The sequence below is a fragment of the Aythya marila genome, assembly GCF_965140915.1.
Source record: "Aythya marila genome assembly, chromosome: 2".
Taxonomy (NCBI): Eukaryota; Metazoa; Chordata; class Aves; order Anseriformes; family Anatidae; genus Aythya; species Aythya marila.
Window position 1 is genome coordinate 81,851,539 of NC_139043.1, and position 22,583 is coordinate 81,874,121.

Consider the following 22,583-nt stretch of genomic DNA (forward strand, 5'->3'; position numbering starts at 1 on the left):
GGCACACATTTTAGAGGTGGATTTCACAGGAGAAGGATGCCAAGACTGAATCTTTGGGCTTAACAGCTTCTGAAGGAAGGAGGAAGCAAATGGTCACAGTCTCCATGATCTACCTCTCCTCTTTCCTTTATCCACAGCCATTAATCACCCCTGGTTTGTTGCCTCTGCCCAAACTATTTTTATGCTTTGCCCCCACAACTCTTCTCACTCTCTCCCTTATTTTGTCTCCATCACCAGTCCCTCTTCTTGCTTTCCTCTTCCACTTGGTTCCCAAGGTCTCCTTCTCCTCACTCCCCTCCATGCACGTGGGCTGTGAAAGTGCCAGTAGCACCAGAGTGTCCTCCAGCCCTGCATCCCCAGCTCCTGCTCAAAGTCAGTCAAGCTTAAATAGAAACTGACCACCACTGCTACTTCATTTTTATTTTTATTTTTTTTTTAATTTTAGAGCATATTTGGCTTTTCCCAACAGCACCAAAATGCAGAAACTTGGCACAATGCTGCCTTCTTTCCCCGTCCCCTCCAAATGCTGCAGCTGTCAGAGGTCACTGTTGTCCTCGCCAGGGATATAGCCCGTGCATGCATGAGCTCCTCTTCCATTTCCATACATCTAGCCAGCAGAAGAGAACTCATCCTGGACAGTCTTATTCTTGTTGTTCACTATTAAAGGACCAAGAAATGGGATCCTATAAAGGAACACACCCAGCAGGTTTGCACGAAGTAGCATCGCATGGTGTTATGGGGCCAGGGAACTTGCTTTCTTTCTCTAGCTAGTACACCTGGCTCTTCAACCATCCCAGTCTTTGTTTTGAAACAGTAGTTGTAGCTGTGATGATCTAAGGGCATGATCAAAGGCTTGTAGGGAGAGTTCATCTCTCCCATTATGGAAAGAGGCTGACTCAGACATAAAGCCTTTTCACCCTTCCTTCTGTTATTTACTTAATGAAAGAAACAGCATGCAAGGGTGTAGATCCAAGCCTCATGATTGGGAAAAATAAAAATATGCAGCAAAACAAAATAGAAAACTAGCTTATGTACAAAACAAAAGTGATGGCAGCACAATGCTCAGAAGCAAGAAAGGTGAACAATTGTATTCTTTAAATTCAAATAAAATCCTCTGAAAACCACAGCTTTCTTAACTGCAACCAAGACATACACACACACACACGATATTTGTTTCCACTGTATCCCTTCTGTCTCTCCACAAAGGGTCCTGCACTTTAAAATATTTGCATACATTTGGATGCTTGATCTTTGCTGGCCACTTTTGTAATTATGTCAATATTATTCCTCCATGCTGTAAAAATATTTTGGTGCCTCCTTCCACTGACTGGCTCTACCTTGGAAAGCAACACCTATATATCCTCTGCATCCACAGGAGTGTCCTGGTTTGTGTTTTCACCTAGAGCTGGGCAGAAAGGTGGTTTTGTTATTCCACCCAGTCAAGCAGTCATTTTTTCTGCTAAGGAACATCTGAAACATCACTGACTAAAGTTCGTGAAGATGGGGAAAAAACACACCATGGTAGGCTTCTATGGGAGCATCACACCTGACACCCAGATAATTGCTGCTGTGGTTTCCCAGGCTGTGTATTCCCAAAGGCAGCCAAACAAAGCGATGGGCTAGATATGGGTAGAGATCACCAGCTTGCAGCAGGTGATTTGTCCCAACCAACAAACCAACCCTGAAAAAGATGAAGAAAAGAACATGCACCCTACTGAAATAACAAAAAACAGCTAATGTATGACACAGCTTTATAAAGGTGTCAGGACAGTTAGTGCTTTGGGATTTCCAATTCCCCTAAATACTCTAAAGAGTAAGCTCTCTCTGCTTCCTTAGCACTTACTTCACATTGCTAAAAATGACTGTCCTATAGCTACAACTGAAACGTGTTTGTTCCTTGCTTCACAGGAGAACAGGGAAGAGATGTGGAGGTTTTAGAAGAACCTGGCAGTGAAAAACCTCCACTAAATTAATATTATCAAAATATTTAATTTGCTCATGACTGAAGCTGACTCTTTTGGATAATGGGAATTGAATGTGTTTGACATAATTTGTCAACAAAACTTACTAAGCCTGTTTTATAAGCGACATTTCAATATGCAGTTGGATAACAATATTTATTTTGTTGTAAAAACAAATTTAAACTTCTGTCACTAAAGGAGGGCAAAGCATTGAGCCAGCTAGTAAAATTTTGAGACCTAACAGTGTTTATAGATGCTTTAAAGAGGTCAAATCGGTACACCTACTCTTCTTAAGTGTTACAGAAGAAAGTGCAACCAAATAAAATCAGAAATCTCCTCACGATGGCAAACTGTTCCTACCAAAAATCAAAAGATCTGCCAATTGCCCCGAATGTGAGCGTACAACTCCTGTAATGACCTGGGCCATAGCATACACTAATTTGACTGATACACGTGAGTAGAATTACGCTGAGGTTTCCAGTTGAAAGGGACTGTATGGGAGCAGCTTACTGCTTAGACAAATTGAGTAACTCAGCCACACAAGGCTGCTATGACTAATATCAGATGGCAACACATTGGGCCTTAACTAGAGTGAAACAGTTTCCAGCATTTTGGGATGGAAAGCAGAGAATAAAACTAATCACAAACAAACAAAAAACCTTCACTCAGATAGGAAAGCTCCACAAGGGATTCAAGCAGAAATAGATATCAGCATCAGGCTGAATAGCACCCTTTCTCACACACGAATACCAGCTTTTTGCCCATTCCCAGCAATTATGTATATGCAACTACAACACACAAAAGCAGAAATATGCTTTCTTCTGCTTACAGACCCACCCAGAGACATATGATGTGCATTTTAATCATATTTTTCATTCAGAATTTCTGCTTTTCTCCTGTCCTCACTCAAATGATCAATGCTCCCATGTACCCAGAAGAAGAATGCCCTTCCAAAATCTTTAGTTAAGCTCATTTCATCCACATGATACTGCTTCGCTTTTCTCTCCCTACAAAAAATAAAGCATTGCTCCAGAGCTGCGTTAGAAAAGCCTTACCATGTGGGGCTGCAGAGAGACTTTAAAAAGACAAAGCCAACAAGGAAAAAAAAAAAAAACAAAACCAACCCAACCTCACACCATAAAACAAATCCAGCATCAGCAAGGAGGCAGAACTGAGAACATTCTGTATTATGTGTAGAAAGGTGTACTGGGTCTGGCTGGAATGTTAACTTTCCCGGCAGCAGCCCATACAGTGCCGTACTCTGTACTTGTAGCTGGAACAGCAGTGTTATCACACCAGTGTTGTGTCTACTGCTGAGCAGCAGTGGCACAGCGTTGGGCCTTTCTCTAACCCTCCTAGGGGGTGGGCAAAAAAGTGAGGAGAGAAACATCACTAGGGCAGCTGACCTAAACCAATCAAAGGGATATTCCATACCATGTGGTGTCACACTCAGCAATAAAAGGTGGAAACAGGAAGAAGAGGGGAGGGGTGGGCTCTCGTTGAGAAGACGTCGGTCCTCCTCTCGAACACCGGCTGCGTGCGTTGAGGCCTTGCTTCAAGGACGTGGTCAATCATCGCTCATTTGTGGGAAGTAGAGAGTAATTTCTTTCCTCTGCACTTCCATATAGCTTTCATTTATTTTGTTTGTTTGTTTTCCTCCCTTTTCCCCTTTCCCTTTTATTTTCCCCTTAGTTAAATTGTTTAGTTCACGGTAGTCTTTATTTAATTATTATAATTATTTCCCTTTAATTAAATTATCCTTATCTCAACCCGTGAGTTGTTCTTTGCTTTACTTCTCCCCCTCCTTATCTAAAGGAGGGGGAGTGAGAGAGCGGTTGTGGGGTTTAGCTGCCCAGCACAGTAAAACCACCACAAAAGGCTGCAAAAGGTAACTTACTGACAACTGCTATGTCTAAATATATTTGCAGACAGAGAGTCCATAGCACCAAGATGTGTAATAACACTGCTTTCCACATGAAAGGGAGTCCCTCCTTAAACAGGAGTGTGCCCCTACCGTGAAACTGCTGGAAAAAGTAATCAGTCACAAGTAATAGTCATAAAACCATTTTGACACTTAGCATTCCTCCGTGGACAATATCATTATAAGTGGCTTAAATAAATCCCTCTAGCACCGAGTTGCATCTTTACAATTTCCCTTAAAGGAAACTCAGGTAATTATTTTTTCCCCTTAAAAATATATTTTATTTTGTCTGTAAATTCAATACACTGACTAGCTAAGAAAGGCCAAATTTAGAGCTGGTTAGACAGCTTGAGCTGTCTCCAAGTCCAATGGTGAGACATTTCATTGCCTCAGAAACAAGTTTTTTCCAAGATTGTTCATTTACTCTGGGAAAGATCTGCAAAAAAGAGACAGTGATGGAGATCACTGCGTTAACAGCTGCTCTGTACCCTTGAGCTTTCCAGAGCTTTACCAGAAAAATGTCATTTACATTGCAGAGCCATGCTATGTTCGATGCAGATTCAGGAAACCCTCGACATACAATTCACCTGCAAACATGACAATTAACACAAGTCTGCCAACTGCACCAGAAATACCATACCATTGGCCTTGGTATCAATACCAAGATGAAACACAGACCCAAATTGGACTTTTCCCTAGTCCCATCAGTTTTAAAGGACATTATTGATAAAGACTGCTTCATTCACGATGCACTGATCTTAACAGTGATATTTTTCCATTCTGGATGCAGTCTATCCCAGGGCTGATTAATACCTTTAGCAAGGACTGACCTGAGCTACTCCATAGACCCTCAACAGCGAGTAATAGCCAAATGCAGAGAGAGCACAGGTGTGGGGGTGATGTACCCCTCCAGCTCCCAGAGTCATAGTAGGTAGGGTATGAAAAACTGCAAAAAACACCCTAATACATTTCCACTCTTTTCTGACTAGTAGGTAGCCTGATACAGACTGCAGGGGACACTGTAAAACGGGTATCTGTGGGCACTGTCAAGCCTGTGAGGAGGAGGAGGAGAGGAGCTCTGAACCAAAAACTGCCCTCTACTGCTGTCACCAGCAGGACAGCATTGTTCAGAAGCTACAGGAGCAGAAGGCAAAATGCCTCCTGCAGTATGGTTTTAAAGAGAAACTGGGATGTGATTTAGGTCTGCCACAGGAGTGGTGTTTTAGAAATTGTGGCTTGAGTGCTGCCACTTCTCCCAGCCAACAAAACAAGTGCTGCGTGATGGGCAGGATCCCAACCAGAAGCTTCCTTAAAACACTTTCCAGAGGCGTGCTGAGCTGATGGCGCTCTCCGCAGCCATGGCAAAATTATTCAAGAGATGTCCCTAAAAGCATATGGCACTGCCAGGTGAGATTGTAATATTAAGACTGTTCAACAGGCTGAGTAATATTAAACATGGTGCTAGAGTTTGGAGCAGTTTTTTTTGGGAAAAAAAAAAAGAATGAATGAATGAATAGGATGGTTTTGCAGGTGGTAAATAGATTATTTAATTCCAGACAGCAGCGCCATGCGCAGCCTTTAGAGAAGAGCAAGCGATTTCACCTGAGCAGCCAGACTTGTGGTTGTCTGTCCTACTCACCGGGCACCACTCCTTTGATGTCGCTTTCCGTGTTCATCCTGTTCTTGCGAGTGAGCTGAAAGATAAGTTCCTTGGACGCCTCAAACTGCTGCGTAGCCATCAGCCACCGGAGGGACTCTGGGAAAATACTTGAGAGATGGAAAACGCGTTAGGGTCACTTTCTTTCTAGAAGGCATCTCCCAGTCTGTTGAATTAACAAGGATGACGTTTCTCCTCAGTGCAAATGATATTGCTTTACTTCACCATCTGGAATTTGACAAATTTGTGCAATTTCTAGGAAGTTTCTAGATTTTTTTTTCAAGTTCTGACAGAGAAATAAGTGATAGTGATTAGCTGCTCATTTAAATATGCATGAGCAATATTACTATTTTCAAAAAGCAGAAAAAGGCTTGTAAAATTAATAAAAAGGGCTCAGAATATGGAAAGTAGTGACATTCACTTTTACACTGATTGACAAATGATACAGGAACCATCCTATCACCTTGAAATAGGACGTATTAGAATTTTATAACATATTAGAGGAGTTCTGCCTACTAATACCATTGTGAAGGAGCAAGGAGAAGGAGGAAGCACTGCATGCAATAGACATTTGCTGCCAGGCAGGGAATAAATGAGTTGTGCAGTTAACGCAGGATAATTCAGACCACAGTAGGAAAATTTCTGACAGAAGTGATTTGAATTTCTCATGTAAAGACAGAGAGAGGAAAGAGAAGAATTACTTTCCAGGATTATAATGGAACATTTTATTTTTTTTATATGTTTAAACATCCAAAAATCTCCCCTATACACAGATTTTAAGGCATTCTTTTATACAGGTCAGTACTGTGTATGCCCCAGACAACATCCAGTTGCTGCTATAAAAAGTTTCCCCTAGTAAAGACAACATTATGCTAATTGAGTTGCCTTAAAAGCATACACATAGAGTTATAAAATAAAAAAGTTTACTTTTCATCTGCTTGTTTCCTTCAAATGCTGACATTCACCTGATTCTTCAGAGTAATTAACCATTATTCCCTGTTTTTTTTTCTAGATAAGTACATTTTATTTTCATACAAAAGCAAAATAAATACGTAGATCTTAAACAAAATAGCCCCGCACTTGCATTAATACAGATACTTTCAGACTTGACTATAAGCATATTTTTCTTTCTTATTTAGGCCTCATTTTCACTCATCTCAGATACATGCATACACATATATACATGTATACAATTATATTAAAAAAGAGGAAAGTCAGGTAGCCTGCGATCCAAAAGTTATTTGTCCTGTTATCCATACTCTGCTTTGGGTATGTGGTGGGTAAGTAGCAAGCAGTGAATTTTTCCAGTTCCTCTGTTCCTTTGCTTATAGCAAGTAAACATTTTAATCTAGTCAGCATTACCTTTAAAATTAATTACCTAGCCTGCTCTCAGTCTTACGTTTTTGTACTATCCTGCTCTTGCAAGCCTCTGCTGTGTTGTGCCACCACTGTGTGTCACTATTAAGACAAAAGCACAAAGTAAGATTTTTGAGAGGTTTATAAAGTTCTGGTGAAGACAGACCCAGTAGCACCAAGGTGGGAGCCTCCCATTTCTCTAGGGTAGGCAGCATCGGGCCTGGAGCCTCACGCTGGCAGAAGACCAGAAGAAACCAGGATGGGAGAAGTAACCTGTGGGAATGGTGCCATCATCCCAACACATGATAATTTGGGAGAAACCTAAGCAGGGAGGCTCAGGGCCAGCCACCTCACACACACGCAGTGTCCAAGGGTGCTGCTCATGAGCGGATGTGTGTTATATTTAGCTCGGCTAAGCCAGGCCGAAGGAACCAACAGTGACAACCCAGAACCACAGGGCAGGTTTAAGGGGAAAATTTAGCTGTGCAGCCACAACAGCTAGGCTGAGATGTGTCCTCTCAGGAGGCTTTTTCATCTTTAAAGGGGACACAACAGCCAGCAAATGACAACGTACAACTTTCAGCTCAATGGTTGAGCCATCTCCCAGGTCCCCACCACACCTCAGCACATAAAACCTATGTGAGCACCCCCAAATCCAGTGTTAGGGGCTTGTGTTGACTTGGACGTGACAGGAGGAAGCAATACTTACACCCAGTAGAGCAGCATCAGCAGGAAGGGGCAGATGATGACCGCCTGGAGGACCTGCCAGTCCCTGCAGAGGGCAGCCAGCCCCGGCATGAGGAACTGCCCCGCCATTTCGATGAAGCTCGCCACCATGGTGATCATGAACCGGTGCCCAGGAGGACAGAGCTCTATCCCTGAAACACAGAGCACATGCAGCTGCGTCAGGACCCCACCAGCAAAGGTGTCCACAGGTCTACTTCCCCCTGGCCAGGTGCCTAACTTCACAAAGGTTTCAGGGTCTTAACGTCCTTCATTTTAATAAAACAAATACATATGTAACACACATACATAGATTGATTTTAAAGGAAAATGGAGGGAAAAAGATAATTCATAGATTTGGGGTCAAGCCTTTTCATAATACCCAAAGACACTACGTGCCTTTCCAATCAATCTGCTGCTAGACAGAACATCACCACTCTCAGCAGGATACAGTCTCCCAACTCATATGGGATGCCACCTGCCCACAGCTGAATACACTGTGACTCAGCCAGTTTCAAGCTGGATTTTGCTGAGTGGGTTGTTCCTGGGTTTGCTTTTTGTTTTTGCAATACCTAATCTTGATCAACTTTCAAACAAGACAGCTTTCTATCTGTCTTATCCTGCCCTCCATCCTTTCTTCTGCTGTAGGGCAATTTACCACCATCACTGCTATCAGTTGTCTCAGCTGCTTTGTGACAAGTGAGTTCAGTAGACAAAAACTTCCTTAAACCACGAGTTCCGTCTATCTTTATTCAGTCTTCAGAAAATAAAATGAATTTATCAGAAAGGCAGCTTTTTTTTTTTTTTTTTAATCTCCAGAAGAAACAGCAGTAAAATTGGACTGCCTTGTGCAAATACATTCCAACATAAATAATGTTTTTGCCAGTAGGAATACAATAGAACCCACTATTTCAAATTTCCCACTTGCCTACACTCACTTCTACAGATTAATAATCAAGCCCATAAACCTGCCACAAATGTTGTGCAGAACTTATCGGCATGCTGATACAGAAATGTAGGCTCATAAACGCTCATGATATGTTGCTGACAGCACTGTGGTGTTTTTCCTTGGGATGTTTCCTATGGTTGTTTTAAATTAAAATTTAATGGTTGTTAAAATTGTAATTGAAAAGCCATCAGACAATAGGAAGAGATGACAGCTGCTCATTCATTCACTCTCTCATCTGTAGCTTGTTCAGTATTTATCACTGTAACACAGATTTATATTAACTGACCAGGAACCAGCTTGCAGATCAAATATAGGATTAGACACCACATTTTTTTTTTCCTCCTTTTATTTTGGCCCATGACAAAAACCACTGATGGATTTTTGCCAATACAAAAGGAAAATGTGTCTGTTGTGAGCAGCCCCAATTTTCATTAGCTTAACCACAAACAGAGCAGCTTTGGGAAAGGAAGGGGGGAAAAATCCTCAAAGACTCTCACTTGGTATAAAAGGCTTTTACGTTTTAATTAGGAAAATGAGATTAAAGCACAGAGCTTCTTATGACATGAATATGGCTTCATTCTTACTAATGAAGGATCCCAAGCCTAGGCGATTTTTTTAATTCTATGCAGAGAGGTCACTTCCGTTTTATTTTCTAATCTGCAACTATGAAGTATTTCTGTTTGTTTTGCTAAGCCTTAAAGTTGCAGTTACTCATGCTCCAGTGTGCCTTCATTAAGTACAAGGACGAGTTTTGTTGCTATAGGAACAGGAAGCCTGCGTTAGGTAGGTAAGACTTTGACATCTCAGCTGCACTGCTTGGGGTAGTATGAGATGAAAAAAAATAACCGGGACAAGAACAACTTCTGGATGAAGTCAGAAAGAGGCATCAAAATAATAAAAAGTATGTGGTTTTGAGTCACTGGTGCATAATACACATCACTCCATATGCAGCAGTCATTCACTGTATAGAAAGGAAGTCACTTTGGAGGCTGTTTCGCATCTGTTTTCTTTTCCAGATTATCACAGGCATATGATCACTTTTTGCCCTTTCCTCTAGAAAAGCCAAAGAATGAAAAAAAAAAAAAAACAAAAAACAAAACAACAAACCCTGCTATAGCTGGGTGAGCGCAACTTTCAGCTGACCTCAGCAGGCGCTTCATGTATATGAAATATCACATCTCCTTATAAATGTTCTACATATGAGGACAGTCTAGCGACTTTCCAAAACCTTTAGCTTCAATTTGATATGATAAAATATTCAGCTTTGCGTTTTTTAGCAAGCATTTAGCAGTCAGGCTTGTTCCAGCTCTGCCCCAGGCCTAGCAAAGGCTTCCTGCACCCTGCTGATGCTCTCACTGGTGCCTCGATGTGCTTGGCCACCAGACCTCTGTGTCCACACCAGTTTTCACCCAGTTCACACGATCCATTACTGGCTCATGTACAATTGCTGCAGGACAGAAATCAACTTCATCCCTCTGTGGCTAAGCTGGCAAGAAAGCCCCATTTCTTTCCTTCAGCAGAAACGTTTTCTCCTCAATTACTTTGCTGAGCAGAGAGAGTCAAGTAAACCCTTGTCATACACACAAATCATGGAAACAACCATCAGCATCACAAACTCCTGGATATATCCAGCTGCTCCACTTGGAAAAAAATTGTGTGGGCAAGGAGACAGGCACAGAAAAGACCTTGCTTGCTTGCCCAGTACCTCTCTTCCTGAAGACAATTGCCTAACCCTATGTGTGGTGCAGACGTGATCCCCACGTGCCCCATGGACACGAGACACAAACCACAAGCCTCATTGCACAACACACAATCTGGTTGGGAAATGCAGAAGCTGAAAGTGTAGAAATCCTTCTTTGGGACTCTATCTTTGTGTCATTCCACTACAAAAATGATTGGGTCACTGTTCACCAGCCTTACAGCTCATAAATCTACTGCTGGGAGCCTCTGCATGAACCACGGGCATCTGACCAGGGCATCAAGCACTTCTGGTGGCTGTTTGGTTTAATTTAAGCAGAACCATTCAAGGTTTGTTGCATTGCACAGAGACTCATCCTGGCACTAAGGGAACAATACCAGGGCCAGTGAGAGTGAGCAGATGAGCAGGTACCAAAGGGATGGGCAGAGCATGGCACTGGCACGTGCCCATTGTGCCAATCACGTCCCATCTGTGATTTCAATCAAGTAACGAAAGCAGGATGGAAAAAAACCAACAAAAAGGTATCAAGAAGTTGCAAGGAACATGACTGCAGCCAAAACTGAAAACACAAAATTGGTTTGCTGCTTGCCTAGAACAGCCTTGGGGATGCGATGAGGACTCAGCAGCCACTGCCTCGTGTCGCCTGTGTCACAAAAACCATGTAGACACACACGTATTGGTACTTGTGAGTGCATAGATGTGAGAGCATAAACAAATGAAATATATGAGGGAATGAGTGGTTGTGCAAAATTTTCCCACTCACAGACTTGGGAAAAAAATCACTTTGTCCCGAAAGATCTCTCGCTGAGTTATTCAGAAATCCCATAGGAAATCATTTCAGATACTAGCCAAGGGAATAAGAACCACAGCAGCAACATTGGCTGCTCTCAGTGACAAAGGCCAAGCTCAAGAAAAAGATGTTCAAAACAACATTTTTTAGTGTACTAAGAGGTCAGACTTCAGAGCACTCAGGGCTCCTCTGCCATACATACATGCCCTCATACACTGTCCTTTTCCAGCACTGCAGCGATGGCCCTGCCTGGCCCCTAGCAGAGCCACATGCACCCCTGGGATGTGTTAAACCTTTTAGGTAGTGGGGCTTTTCCCTCTGCACCTGGAGGGTTCCCACTTGATGCTCCCCACAATTCCCAATGGGAACAACCTTGGAGATGTCCTAGTCTGGCTTCCCTGACCGGTGCAGAGCCAGCCCTTGGGTGGCAGAGAAGCCAAGTTTCATGGAAAGAAAGGCACCAATGGAGCGACAGGGCAGAGCTCGGTCAGGCTTTCTGACCACCCAGCTTTAACCACCAGGTTGTCAGGGCATCCTCTTGCACCTTAGGTGAATGGAGAGCTCAACAGAGGTTTCCAACCTGCAGAGTTTTCCAAACGTGTCTAAAAAGCACAGTAAGTAGTATTTAGGGCCTGGCAGACTATATACTGAGAGCAACATTGTCATGCACAAATCCTCACCTGATCCACACTGCATATTACGTGACAACAGCGGCAAGGCTGGAATAAAATGTTCTTGACAGACCAAACCGAAGAGACAACTGGAAATGAGAGCTTTGCTATTTCTCAGCAGCCACAGCATGCCACCAGAGACAGGCAGATAAGACCTACCAACCAGGTTTTGTAATATCAAAATTACTTTTCTTTAAACATGATTCATTTTCTCCCTCTCACACACAAAACCCACTGCATTTCGCCTGCTATGCAGCCCTTTGGGATTTTTGTTAAAAAGAAGGGAAAAGCAGATTCATTGCACGGACCAAATGAAGTGCTGAGACGTCCTTCTGCAAATGCATCTGCGGTTTTACCAAGAAGAGGTTGTGCATAAACATCCATGAATTAATTCCCTACAATTGTCCAGTGCTTGAACCAACGCATGCTGTTTAAGTCATTTAATCTGGAGGCCAGTGCATCTGGAAGAGCTCTGGGAGCGGAGCAAACACTAAGATGTTTCTGGAGTGCTGCTGTAGGCAGATGAGATATGGCACATCTCAGACCTGCGTTTTTCAGAGCATCTGCAGAGAGCCATTAGTCCTGAAAGCTCCCACTTCTCTTCTTCTTTTTAATAGTTTTTGGAAACATAAGGATAACTTGCAAAAGGAACCAGGGCTCTAGCTTGTTCCACACCAAAATTAATTGCCCCCTCCAACAGCTCACCAAAAAGCCTCATTTTTTTGGAAGAGGACAGTGCTCCAGCACACATCCCTGTGTGGCTGACAAGGTTTTACAAAGCTGAGGGGCTGGCAGCTCAGGCTGGGGCACAGATGAGAGGAGAGAGCTAATGGGGAGCCTCTGCAGAGGAGATGGACACACGGACGAGTGACTGGGGAGGAAGGACTGCAGTAACATCGGGCTGACATCAGCTTGTGCCGCCAAAGGTATGGCTCAAAACCTGCTTAGCCCAGCTCCTTCAGACCCTGTTGGGTGGGCTGCGAAGGGATTAAGGGCCACATCTCATCCTTTCTTACTTGGTCTCACCCTTGTGTGCTGGTAGCAGACCGTTTGCTTCAGATTTCAGAAGCCTTCTGGTTTGTCCTCAGAGGCTGACATTTATTCTCACAGGATATTTGCACAATGAAGAATAGCAAAGACTTACTTTAAAAAAAAAAAAAAAAGTAATTTGCAAATAATATATCAAGAGGGAAAAGAGGTTAAATCCCACTGCCTGAGCAACTCTCTAGCATTCACTCACTCATCTTCAGTCCCAAAACACAAAGCAATTCTTGCAATGCGGTCCAAGCACTAGCTACAACAGAAACCACAAGCTAGCTGCTTTCTGTGCCTTTGCAGTTTTCTCTCCCCCCTCCCAGTTTCAGGCTATGAGCTGCCAAGACTGTAATTATATAGGATTATCCCCTGGAGAAAACAGCCAGGGCAAAGCACCTGAAGTCTGGGCTGCAGCCTTCCCACTGAGGGGGGGAGGAGACGAACTGACTCCAGATTCATTTTCATGGTTATAGTTCTAAAAATGCTACCAGAAAGAGGAAAAAAAATCACAATTTTTGGCAGTTTCTACCCTGTTACTATATACCCAACACTCCCTCCAAGGGCTCTCAGGTTGCAAGCCCTACCCCAAAAAGGGAAGAAAACAATTGCAGTTGCACAAAGCCCTGGCACATCAGCCAGCCAAAGGAAAGCACAGGTAATATGGTATTAGGTGTAAAATGCAGGACACCAGAAATCACTGATGATGGTAGCATCCTAATGCACCAGAGCTGCGTGTGCCTCTCAGAGCCAGGAGCTGCCTGGCTCGGTCAGGAGTAAATATGAGTTTTTTGCATTTGAAGCACAATGCTAGGGCTCTGTGTATCAACAGAGCACAGGAGGAGAGGAAAAAAACATCCCAGAGCACTTGGTTTCTGAGCTGCTCAGCACTTCCAGCATGTCCCACCATGGCTCTGCTCCCTGAGTAGTCAGTCCTCAGTGATCCTGCTGGGGGGGAATAAATAAAATAAATAAAATCCAGCTAATACCTGCCTATATATCCAAATTTCCAGCGGGTTACCAGGCTCAAACTTGCAAGCTCTGCCAGCCTCAGCCAAGGGCTAAGGCCACTCCTTGCCTCCATCAGCACACTCCTAATCCAGCACGGGCTGAAGTGGCACAGGTTAAGCCTGAGTGTGCTCCCGGCTCCGCATAGACACTGAGCTTTCTCTCGGTCGTTTCTGCTGTCACCAGAAGCAGCTGAGTCGAAGCACTGTGTGTAAATACAGTTTATTAAGGAACAGCAAATAGAGCAGCATGAGGAAGGAAAGGTTATCACATGCACCGCAATCAGCCAATTCATGTAAACAAACGACAGAGATGGAGTGAAAGGAAAGGAAAAATCTAATTTCCTCTCTGGAGAAATCCAATCTGTTGTCAAGCAAGGACAGCAGTAATAGACTAAACCTCCAACGACCCAACAGCACAGCAGGACAAAACTTATTCTAAAATACAGCTGTGACAGGACATGGGTGCTCCTTGGAAGGTACTTTTCTACACATAGTAGGTTTGGGGAGGGTTTCTTTTAGACACACACTAGCCCACCACTTACACCTAATTAATGTTTTTAACATGTGTCAAACCAGTCACCCATGCGCTGACACGGCCTGGGGTGACAGATGCCCCAGTGACACCTTGGTAGCACCCCCTGCCCTGACCAGTACAGCTGCCTGCTGCCTACCAGACTGAGCTATGAGATAAGTCAATATCTCATCCGAACAGGTGTCTTTCTCACCAAAACCACACCATGGGTTCAGCTGGTGTACGTGCACCAGGCCTGGTCTACAACCACAGGCTCACTGCCAGGCCTCGGCTAGCTCAAGGGCTGCAACACGAACTGAGATTTGCAGCATCAAACAAGCAAGCACGACACCACCTCTTGTCCAAAAACCAGCCCAAACCACAAGGCACATTACTCTGCTTTTCCTGAATCTCCCCTGTAAGAGAAAAAAGGTGATACGATTTCGGGAGGAGCCCTCCTTCCAGCTGCAGCCCACTTTTGGCTGCCCGCAGCAGCAGTGATGCTGCACCAAGATGTTGCTTGCAAGGCAAACTCCCAAAGCAGGCCACACAGGATACCTTCAACACACCACGCTGCCTTTTATTACACCAGACAATGAAACCAAACAAATGTTAAATCATGTTTTTGGCACTGCCAGAATAGTTGCCGTCTATCCTGCTTCCAGAGGAACACAGCCCTGCAGCAGCATGGAGCCAGCACTGGTTTTTGGTGACAGTTCCTGTGTGTGAACAATGGCGTTAGGGAATAAAATCCAGAGGATGGCCCTGGAAACCACAACAGCAGTGACAAAGGGTGTGAGAAACTGGTAGATACAGAACACGCTGATTTCAGAATACAGGTGACTTAATTTAAATGTGATTGCAACAGTGATTAAAAAAGCTTACATGTATATAGGAGATAAGCCTTCATATACATTAACTACCTATAAAAACAATTGTTTTCCACCTCCAGTCTATAACTTCCTATTTCCCCCCACCCCAGCCTCTCCAAAACCATGCCAAGATCGTGTTTTTATTTGTGTGCCAGACTAAGATTGTATGGAAATACATTTCATTATTCCTTGTTCCAAAAAGGTGCCTTGCTCTAAAGGAAACACACAGTTGATCACACGAATATTTTGCAAACCTAACACCTCTGCTGTTCACAACAGCTGGCCCCTTTTCTCTTGGCAGGATCTAAATCACAATTGGCGTCTTCTTGACGGGAATGAATGAGAGCAGCTGAAACAAAAGCCACAGTGCAAGAAGCATCAGAGGAGCTCATTTTCTTTTATGCTTCAGATGAAAGGATTCTGCATCTGTATTTGTCAGAAAATTTCAACAATATTGTAGCCACTTAAAATAAGAGGAGAGAAGAAATTCAATAGATGCAGATCTGCATGGCAATCTCTTAATTAACCAAGTGGCAAATAAGTTGCCAACAGCAGCTGTTTCTAAATCTCAGTTCGCAACCTCCAGGCAGATGACAGTCCCCAAGAAGACGAGCATGAAAAAGTAAACCCAAAACAAGGTGTTAGGCATTTACTAAACATTTCTGAGCTCACCAAGGCAATAGGGCAGCGAGGGGCAGTGCCCAGCAGCCCCACTTGGGAGATGCTTCCTGCAGCCCCTCTAGGGGCTAGGCAGCCAATTCAGCCAAAAGCATTTAGTAAGCACGTTTGTGAGAGGCTGTCGCACGCTCTGCCCCTGGGGTATCCTTGTTTTTAAAGATTTATGCCACCAGGCACTCTGCTCAGTTGTCTCGTAAACACCGTGAAGGAGAAACTCTGGAGATTCAGAGCCAATAAGCCATTGTATTTCGGGAGCTTTCATCACGGCGCCCATCTGCTGGAGAAGGAAGGGCTGTTCAGACTAGCAGGTGACTTTTGCATTAGATAGTGCTCTGGGATTCAGCACGAAAACTGACACAGACCTGGGAAATGCGGAGACAGGGATACTGAATGAAAACACCCATGCAGTAAGCGAGGAACATGCCGAACAATATGCAAACCACAGCACCAGGAATCAGTGCAAGCAGGATGGCCTCTGGTCACACCTCCTCTAATTTCAACCCCATGACAATATAAAAAGTGAGGCAATGAACCTTTAGTAGTATCCATGGCTAGCAAATTCCTGTTGATACAGAATTGGCCAATGCACAGTTGGAAGATGTGTGGGTATTGGTTTTCCTCTTCCATTTTCCAGCTAGCTTTTATATTCCACATAACACACCCAAGAGGGAGCAGAACAAACAAACAAAAAAACAACACATCCCCCCCAAAAACAAGCTTTCAACAACAAAAAAGGAAATGAAACCAAAAAGCCTTTGTAAGGGAAAAAGAAGTTCCTGCATTATATTCTTCGCAGCAGCCTTGAAAGGCCGTTTGGTGGATCTTGCAATGGCACAAGCAGACAAACTGCAGCACATTGAGAGATCTCTTTCACAGTTTTTTCTAGGATTCGTCTTGAAAGAGACAAGAGGACAAATTCACTTTTTTTTGCATGACTTTAGCAGAGGGTCACCGGGTTAACTTGGGAGGGCAGCATCTCTTGTTGCACACACAGAGTTTAGTACAGTGGAACATCTCTCACATTCCTACCGTCATGTATAGAATTAAAGACTTCAGATTTTCAACTTGGATTTAGATTCAAATTTCTTCCTTGCTAAATTTACAAACACCACCTGTGAACAGCTTTTTTTTTTTTTTTTTTTTTTTTTCCTGAAGAACCATAATCCTTCAAATTGGTAAAATTTGACTTGAGGGTGAAGAACAATGAAAGACCTGCTAGCATTACAATTGCTGTGCTAGGTATGCCCACGCAATACCAAAACAGACCATCCAAAACCATCTGCCGGGATCTGAAGTTTTCCCAGGATGGGATCCCTGAAAAATACATGAGTTTTTCCAACACTCCATACAGACTTACAAGCCAAGCAGACTTGCTCTAGAAGGGTAAAATACCAATATAGCCTGATAAAACTCTGGTAAGAGCTAAATATTTCTGCTCAACAGATGGTATAACCTCTTCATTTCCTATTGATTTGCAATAACTTTGAAAATGAGAAAACTCACATTCCTTAATATCCTCCTTTCGTGGAGGTTGGTAAGTATGCTGGGGAAAAAAGTGACCTTCCTGCAGAGGATGCTCGTCCTCGCCAGTGAAAGACCTCTTTCAGCAAAACCCTGCCACTTGCAGAAGAGTTTGAAATACGGCAACACTTGCTGATTTGTTCCAAATAAAACCAGAACGAATTGCTTAAGCAATTAATAACACAATGTTTAAAAGAAACTGAACTCCCTGGCAAGGATCCAACTGCATTTCATGGAAGCGGGTTTCACTTGCTCTGATAACACGACTCAACTTTGTACACATCACCACTGTGACTAAAACTATGAAGATGCATACCTGCACTGCCTCGGCCCCGCGGAGATCAATATTTAACCTCTTCCTTACCAATTCCCAAGCATTTGTCTATGTGACTCGTAGGTTTCGAAGGGTAGGTCCAACTGAGTGGTGCTTCTCTATCTGTGCCCATGCAAGGTCAAAGGCAAAGCAAGAAGTGGGTAGAGGCAGAGAGTTGCCTCCTATGCAGGAAACGCCAGCAATCCACAGCACGTGGTCCTGGACATCACCTGATGAGGGTCCAGTTTCAGGTACATCAGGAAAAAAAAAAAACACATTTACCACCCTCCTGTAGCAATAGAGAAGAAAGGCAGGGGAGACAGAGAGATGTGTACAAAAGCAGAGGAAATTTGAACTGCTCCTCCGCCTTGCTGAGCGATGTTTCTAATCAGAAGTTGAATAAAGGAAAAAAAAAACAGAAGACATTTGGAAATGCTGTAAACCCTTCAGCTATGAAAGACATGTGGAGAGTGCTGCCAAAGAGCAGCCGTATTTATTATACTGAACTCCGGTGCTTGCGCAACGAAGGGTAAAGCTCAGAGGGCTGTATAATTGGGATGCTTCTTGAATTCTGAGCTGAGGGCAAAAATAAGTAAGTAAATGAGAAGGAGTAACACGAGAGAGTCATGAAAATAAATAAATAAAGAGCAGAGCTGTTTAGAACTACGGGTCCTGAACAATAATAAAAAAAAATCCTAAGTTGCAAACCAAAAGCTTCTACCACAGACCTAAGAGGGATAGGCATGCTATGCTATTTATGAACTAAAGGAAGAAAAATAGCTTTATAATTTTTCATTTTAGTCCTCACTACTTGAAGCACAGTCTTAAAAGGAAGAGCTTTTTGCCTGCTTCAGGTCTGAGGGCTTAGAAGAACCTCTTAACCACGAGGTCTAGGATTGGAGCAGGCGTGCTAAAATTCAACAGCTTAGACTGTGCACACGTGGGTTGAAGACTACAGTCTTGACACATCTGAGCCTGCTACTGAGTGTAACCAGAAGAAACCACATGCCAAAAGCACGAGGCCTGTGGATCCCACGGGGAGGGCAGGGATGGAGGTGACCACCAGCCTGCTGAGGTCTGCCCACCCTTCCCACCAGGGACTGGCTGGACCCCCCCAAAAAGCCCCTGCATGAGGCTGTAGGGAAATGTAAAGCAAGTGAAAGTCTCTTTACACTTCCCTCCTCATAAGTCTCTTTACACTTCCCTCCTCATTTGCACAATGCTTCCAGATGTCCTGCAGTACTGCAGGCCTCCCAGCCAGGCACTGGCCTTTTACTAGGGTATTTTTAAGCTCAGGTTTCTAAGAACAGGAGCTTCTGTTACTGCCACTGTTTCCTTATTTTAAAGGATCTTCCTATATGGTTAAGCCACGATAAAACACCTAAATTCTAGAAAACCATCCAATAAATAACACTTCAGTCAAGCTGCTTCTTCAGTCTCTTCCTCACATCTATAGTTTCACCAGATGTTCCATATGGAAGGAGGAATGCCAGTTCTACCAAGAGCAAGAATAGATGGAAGTAAACAACATGAAAAAAGTTTCTAAATAAAACTACTTCTTTTTCTGCTTTTGTCCAAAGGAGAGGAAATGTCTGGTGTTCCTAAATGCTGGATGACAAAACATCCTGAGCCACAGGTGAGCACAAGGTGCCAGGCATCGGCTCTGCAGCATGCAGCCTGCTGGAGTCTGAAAGGGAGCTGGCTTTCAAAGGGTTACTTGGTGCTGCACTCTCTATATATGTATATATATACACATATATGTATAAATATATATATATATATAACATTTACAACCATGCCTGAATAGGCCAGAATTCACCTGTGAAAGAAACACAGGACTCCACAGCACTCATTTCAGTGCAGAAAAAGATGTCCATCAGTCTGGGTATACAGGTAATATCTGTAAGCAAAGAACAAGCTCCACAAGCTTCTCTCATCCTGAAATTTCATCTGGTTTAATCTGAGTTGATGTCAAGTGCCCTGATGCAGGCCTAAGACTTTACAGCTATACTAAAACCCAGCAGCCTCCTACATCTGAGGAGGCAAGCAACATCATCTAACTCTGGACATTACAGATAGTTGCATCTTCCAGTGTTCACTGTGTGATGGCAAATTGCCAGTAAACACACAGGCAAACAACCTGCAAAAGTTTCACTGCCATCAATGGATTTCCCTTACCCTCGAATGCAGGCAACACACTCCTGTGCCTTTACTCCTATGGAGTTAAACTGTAGGTACAGGCTTCTCCATGAGTTGGATTTTCCTTTAACCTGTCCAGAAGCTGTTGCTCAGATCATTTTGCATCTGGCATAGCCACCTATAAATAACCTGGCCACAACACAGCCACGTACTCACATGCATTTGATTAAAATAAACTCATCTAAGAGGGTGGCCACCTTTGAAATCGAAAAAAATGGACACAGGAAGGCTAAGGATTTACACGCATGAAAATTGCAGAGCTAGTTACCACTGGAGTGCCACTGCCATTGCTGTGCTGCTGTCACCAGCAACTCTTCTGCATAACCACAAAAATCAAAGCAGAAGCAACTGTGATGACAGATTTTGTTGTTGTTGTTGTTGTTTTGGGTGGGCTGGTGGAATTGAGGAAAGGATTGAGAAAGAAAATAAATAAAAATCAAACCATCATCCAGGTATGAGCCTAGCCACATCAACACATTTATTATTGCAGCTACGACTTACAAAAAGCAATATGCAAGCTCCTAAAAGGAGAAGGCAAACAAGTAGCACAGAAACTGAACAAGGCAAATTGTTCATTGAAAAAAAAAAAAATAAATGCCTGCAGTGTAGATACCAAGATAACGATGCAACTGGTTTCCAACACTACTGAGCTCCTCAGAAGCAACACAGCTTGGCGTCGAGTGACGACACAAGCCTACTGCTTTTCTCCGCTGCACCCCTGTGCTTGGGGCTGCTTCCCAATTACAGCCAATTTCTGAACTCCAGATATGAGAAAATTGGAAATGCTGATACAGACAGGCCCGCAGGGTTTTTGACGGTTTTAATATTGACCTGGCTGGCTGGTGGAGAATCATCTGCAAACAGTGGCGCAGATTAAGATCAGAAGCGTGGTAGCAACTTCATTTCAAAATCCTCCTGCAGAACAGGAAAACTCCCCATGCAGTCCACCACACAAAAGAGAGGAGGCAGCAAAATATATCCAAGTTCTGTGCAAAGAAGGAAAAGTGCAGACGCACAAGCCTTGCACTGATTTATTATTGGCTTGTCAGTAGCTAGCATACAAAACCAACTATCCAAGCACCAGCTGTATTTTTCATTTCAACAATCATTGCACATCCTTCCTAAAAGATACAAAGATTCAAAGCTGATTTTTCCATTTTAGCTAAGGTCTGCACAAGCATAACAAAAAAGGAAACAGATGTTGAGGGGTTAAGGAAAAAAAAAAAAAAAAAGAAGAAGAAAACGCTTTTTGTATCCTTTCCCTCACCAAAACATGAATAATGTAACAGAGGTCAATGTATTCAGGCACAGGTCCTAAACGCATCAATTGTAAACTTAGTTGTTTGGAAAAAACAGATTAAAGATATTTTGAGATACAGACAGAATAAATAACAATGCTTGGAATTGGTGCTTCTAAGAACATCTTCATGCTGTATATCCACACTGAACAATTTATAAGAGATTTAAAGCTCTAGGTCTAACCATTAATTTTCATACATCATATCTGATTCACTTGCCTATTAAAAGGATTTTCCCTTCTCTGCAGTATTCATTAACCTCCTAGAAACATTCGTAGAAAGCACAGTTTATTTCAGGAAAGAATAGGAAATCATTATTACAAAGAAATTTGAACTTATTATTCAAGACAAACAGAACAGAACAGCAGATAATGGGACATCACAGGTCAACATCAGAAGAACTGTTCTGGACATTCTTGACAGGACCATTGGTACTACATTGAAAGAACATGGCACAGCAGCAGCAAACCAACATTTTCAACCAAAAAACGTATTTCAAGAAGGAAGCCTTACACTGAAAACACTCCCGTAGCCCAAGAAACAAGTTCTCTTAGATCTGATGCTTAGTTCGGTTTCCACTTTGTGGCTGACCCCCTACTTCCACAAAACACGCTGCATGCTGAAGCAGCCCCATAGATATTTGTGCTACCAGAAACACTGCCACGTACAGCAGACAAGGCTTAACCAAAGCAAGAGCACCATGCATAGCTCACCACAGAACATGTTTCTCTTGGTTACAACTCGCACCAACAGGTGTTGCCACCGACGAGAAAAAGGTTGCTCTGTCCCGGCCTCTTCCTGCCATGGTTTCACACACAAACCACTCAGTGACTGTGGGCTGCAGCATGTGCAGTGAGTTAATATTTACCCCTATTTATACCACATCGCTCTTATCACCAAAGGATCCGAACACAAAATGTACTGCCTCTCAAAACATGCAGGAATTGTTTCACCTCTGCTTGCAGGCCAGAGGTTTCTGGTATAGGTTTAAACAGCTCTGTAGAAATCCACGCAATGCTTTACTCCAGCTCAAGAAAGCAGCAAAACTAATCCTTGCTCCGAAACACAATGGGGAACTTGCCTAGGTAGGAACGTGATATCTGCATATCTGCAGGGCTCTTTCACCATGAAGTGATCTGGGTTTCTCTTCTATGCCTTGGCAGAACATGGGTGGGTTGGAAGGAAAGAGTAGTTCATCTTCATTTCCTGATCTTTGTCTCAAAAGCAGGGCAACTATAACTGGCCCCTGAATCCTGGAAATAATTTGTAATGTTTCAGAATAAAGAGAAGCTGCATTTGCTTCAGAACCCAGTATCATAACATAGTCAACATGCATTGCTGTCTTTCTCCAAAAACCTGGCTAACTAAGAGTATCACATCTTTGAAAGATTCATAAGCTGGGTCTTACAACACCCCCAAGCA

The 22,583-nt window shown here is 43.2% G+C and overlaps 1 protein-coding gene across 4 annotated transcripts in view; it reads right to left on the minus strand.

Annotated features, from left to right (window-relative positions):
- The window catches only part of SLC22A23 (solute carrier family 22 member 23), a gene marked incomplete at its 3' end in the record, with an annotated part of 92,790 nt that overhangs the window by 17,002 nt on the left and 53,205 nt on the right, over positions 1–22,583 (minus strand). For all 4 annotated transcript variants that reach the window (XM_082754019.1, XM_082754020.1, XM_082754022.1 and 1 more), the window contains exons 4-5: positions 7,605–7,773; positions 5,522–5,649 (exon numbers count right to left, since the gene is read on the minus strand). In XM_082754019.1, the coding sequence (XP_082610145.1) occupies positions 5,522–5,649; positions 7,605–7,773 (297 nt within the window). The remainder of the gene's footprint in view (positions 1–5,521; positions 5,650–7,604; positions 7,774–22,583) is intronic.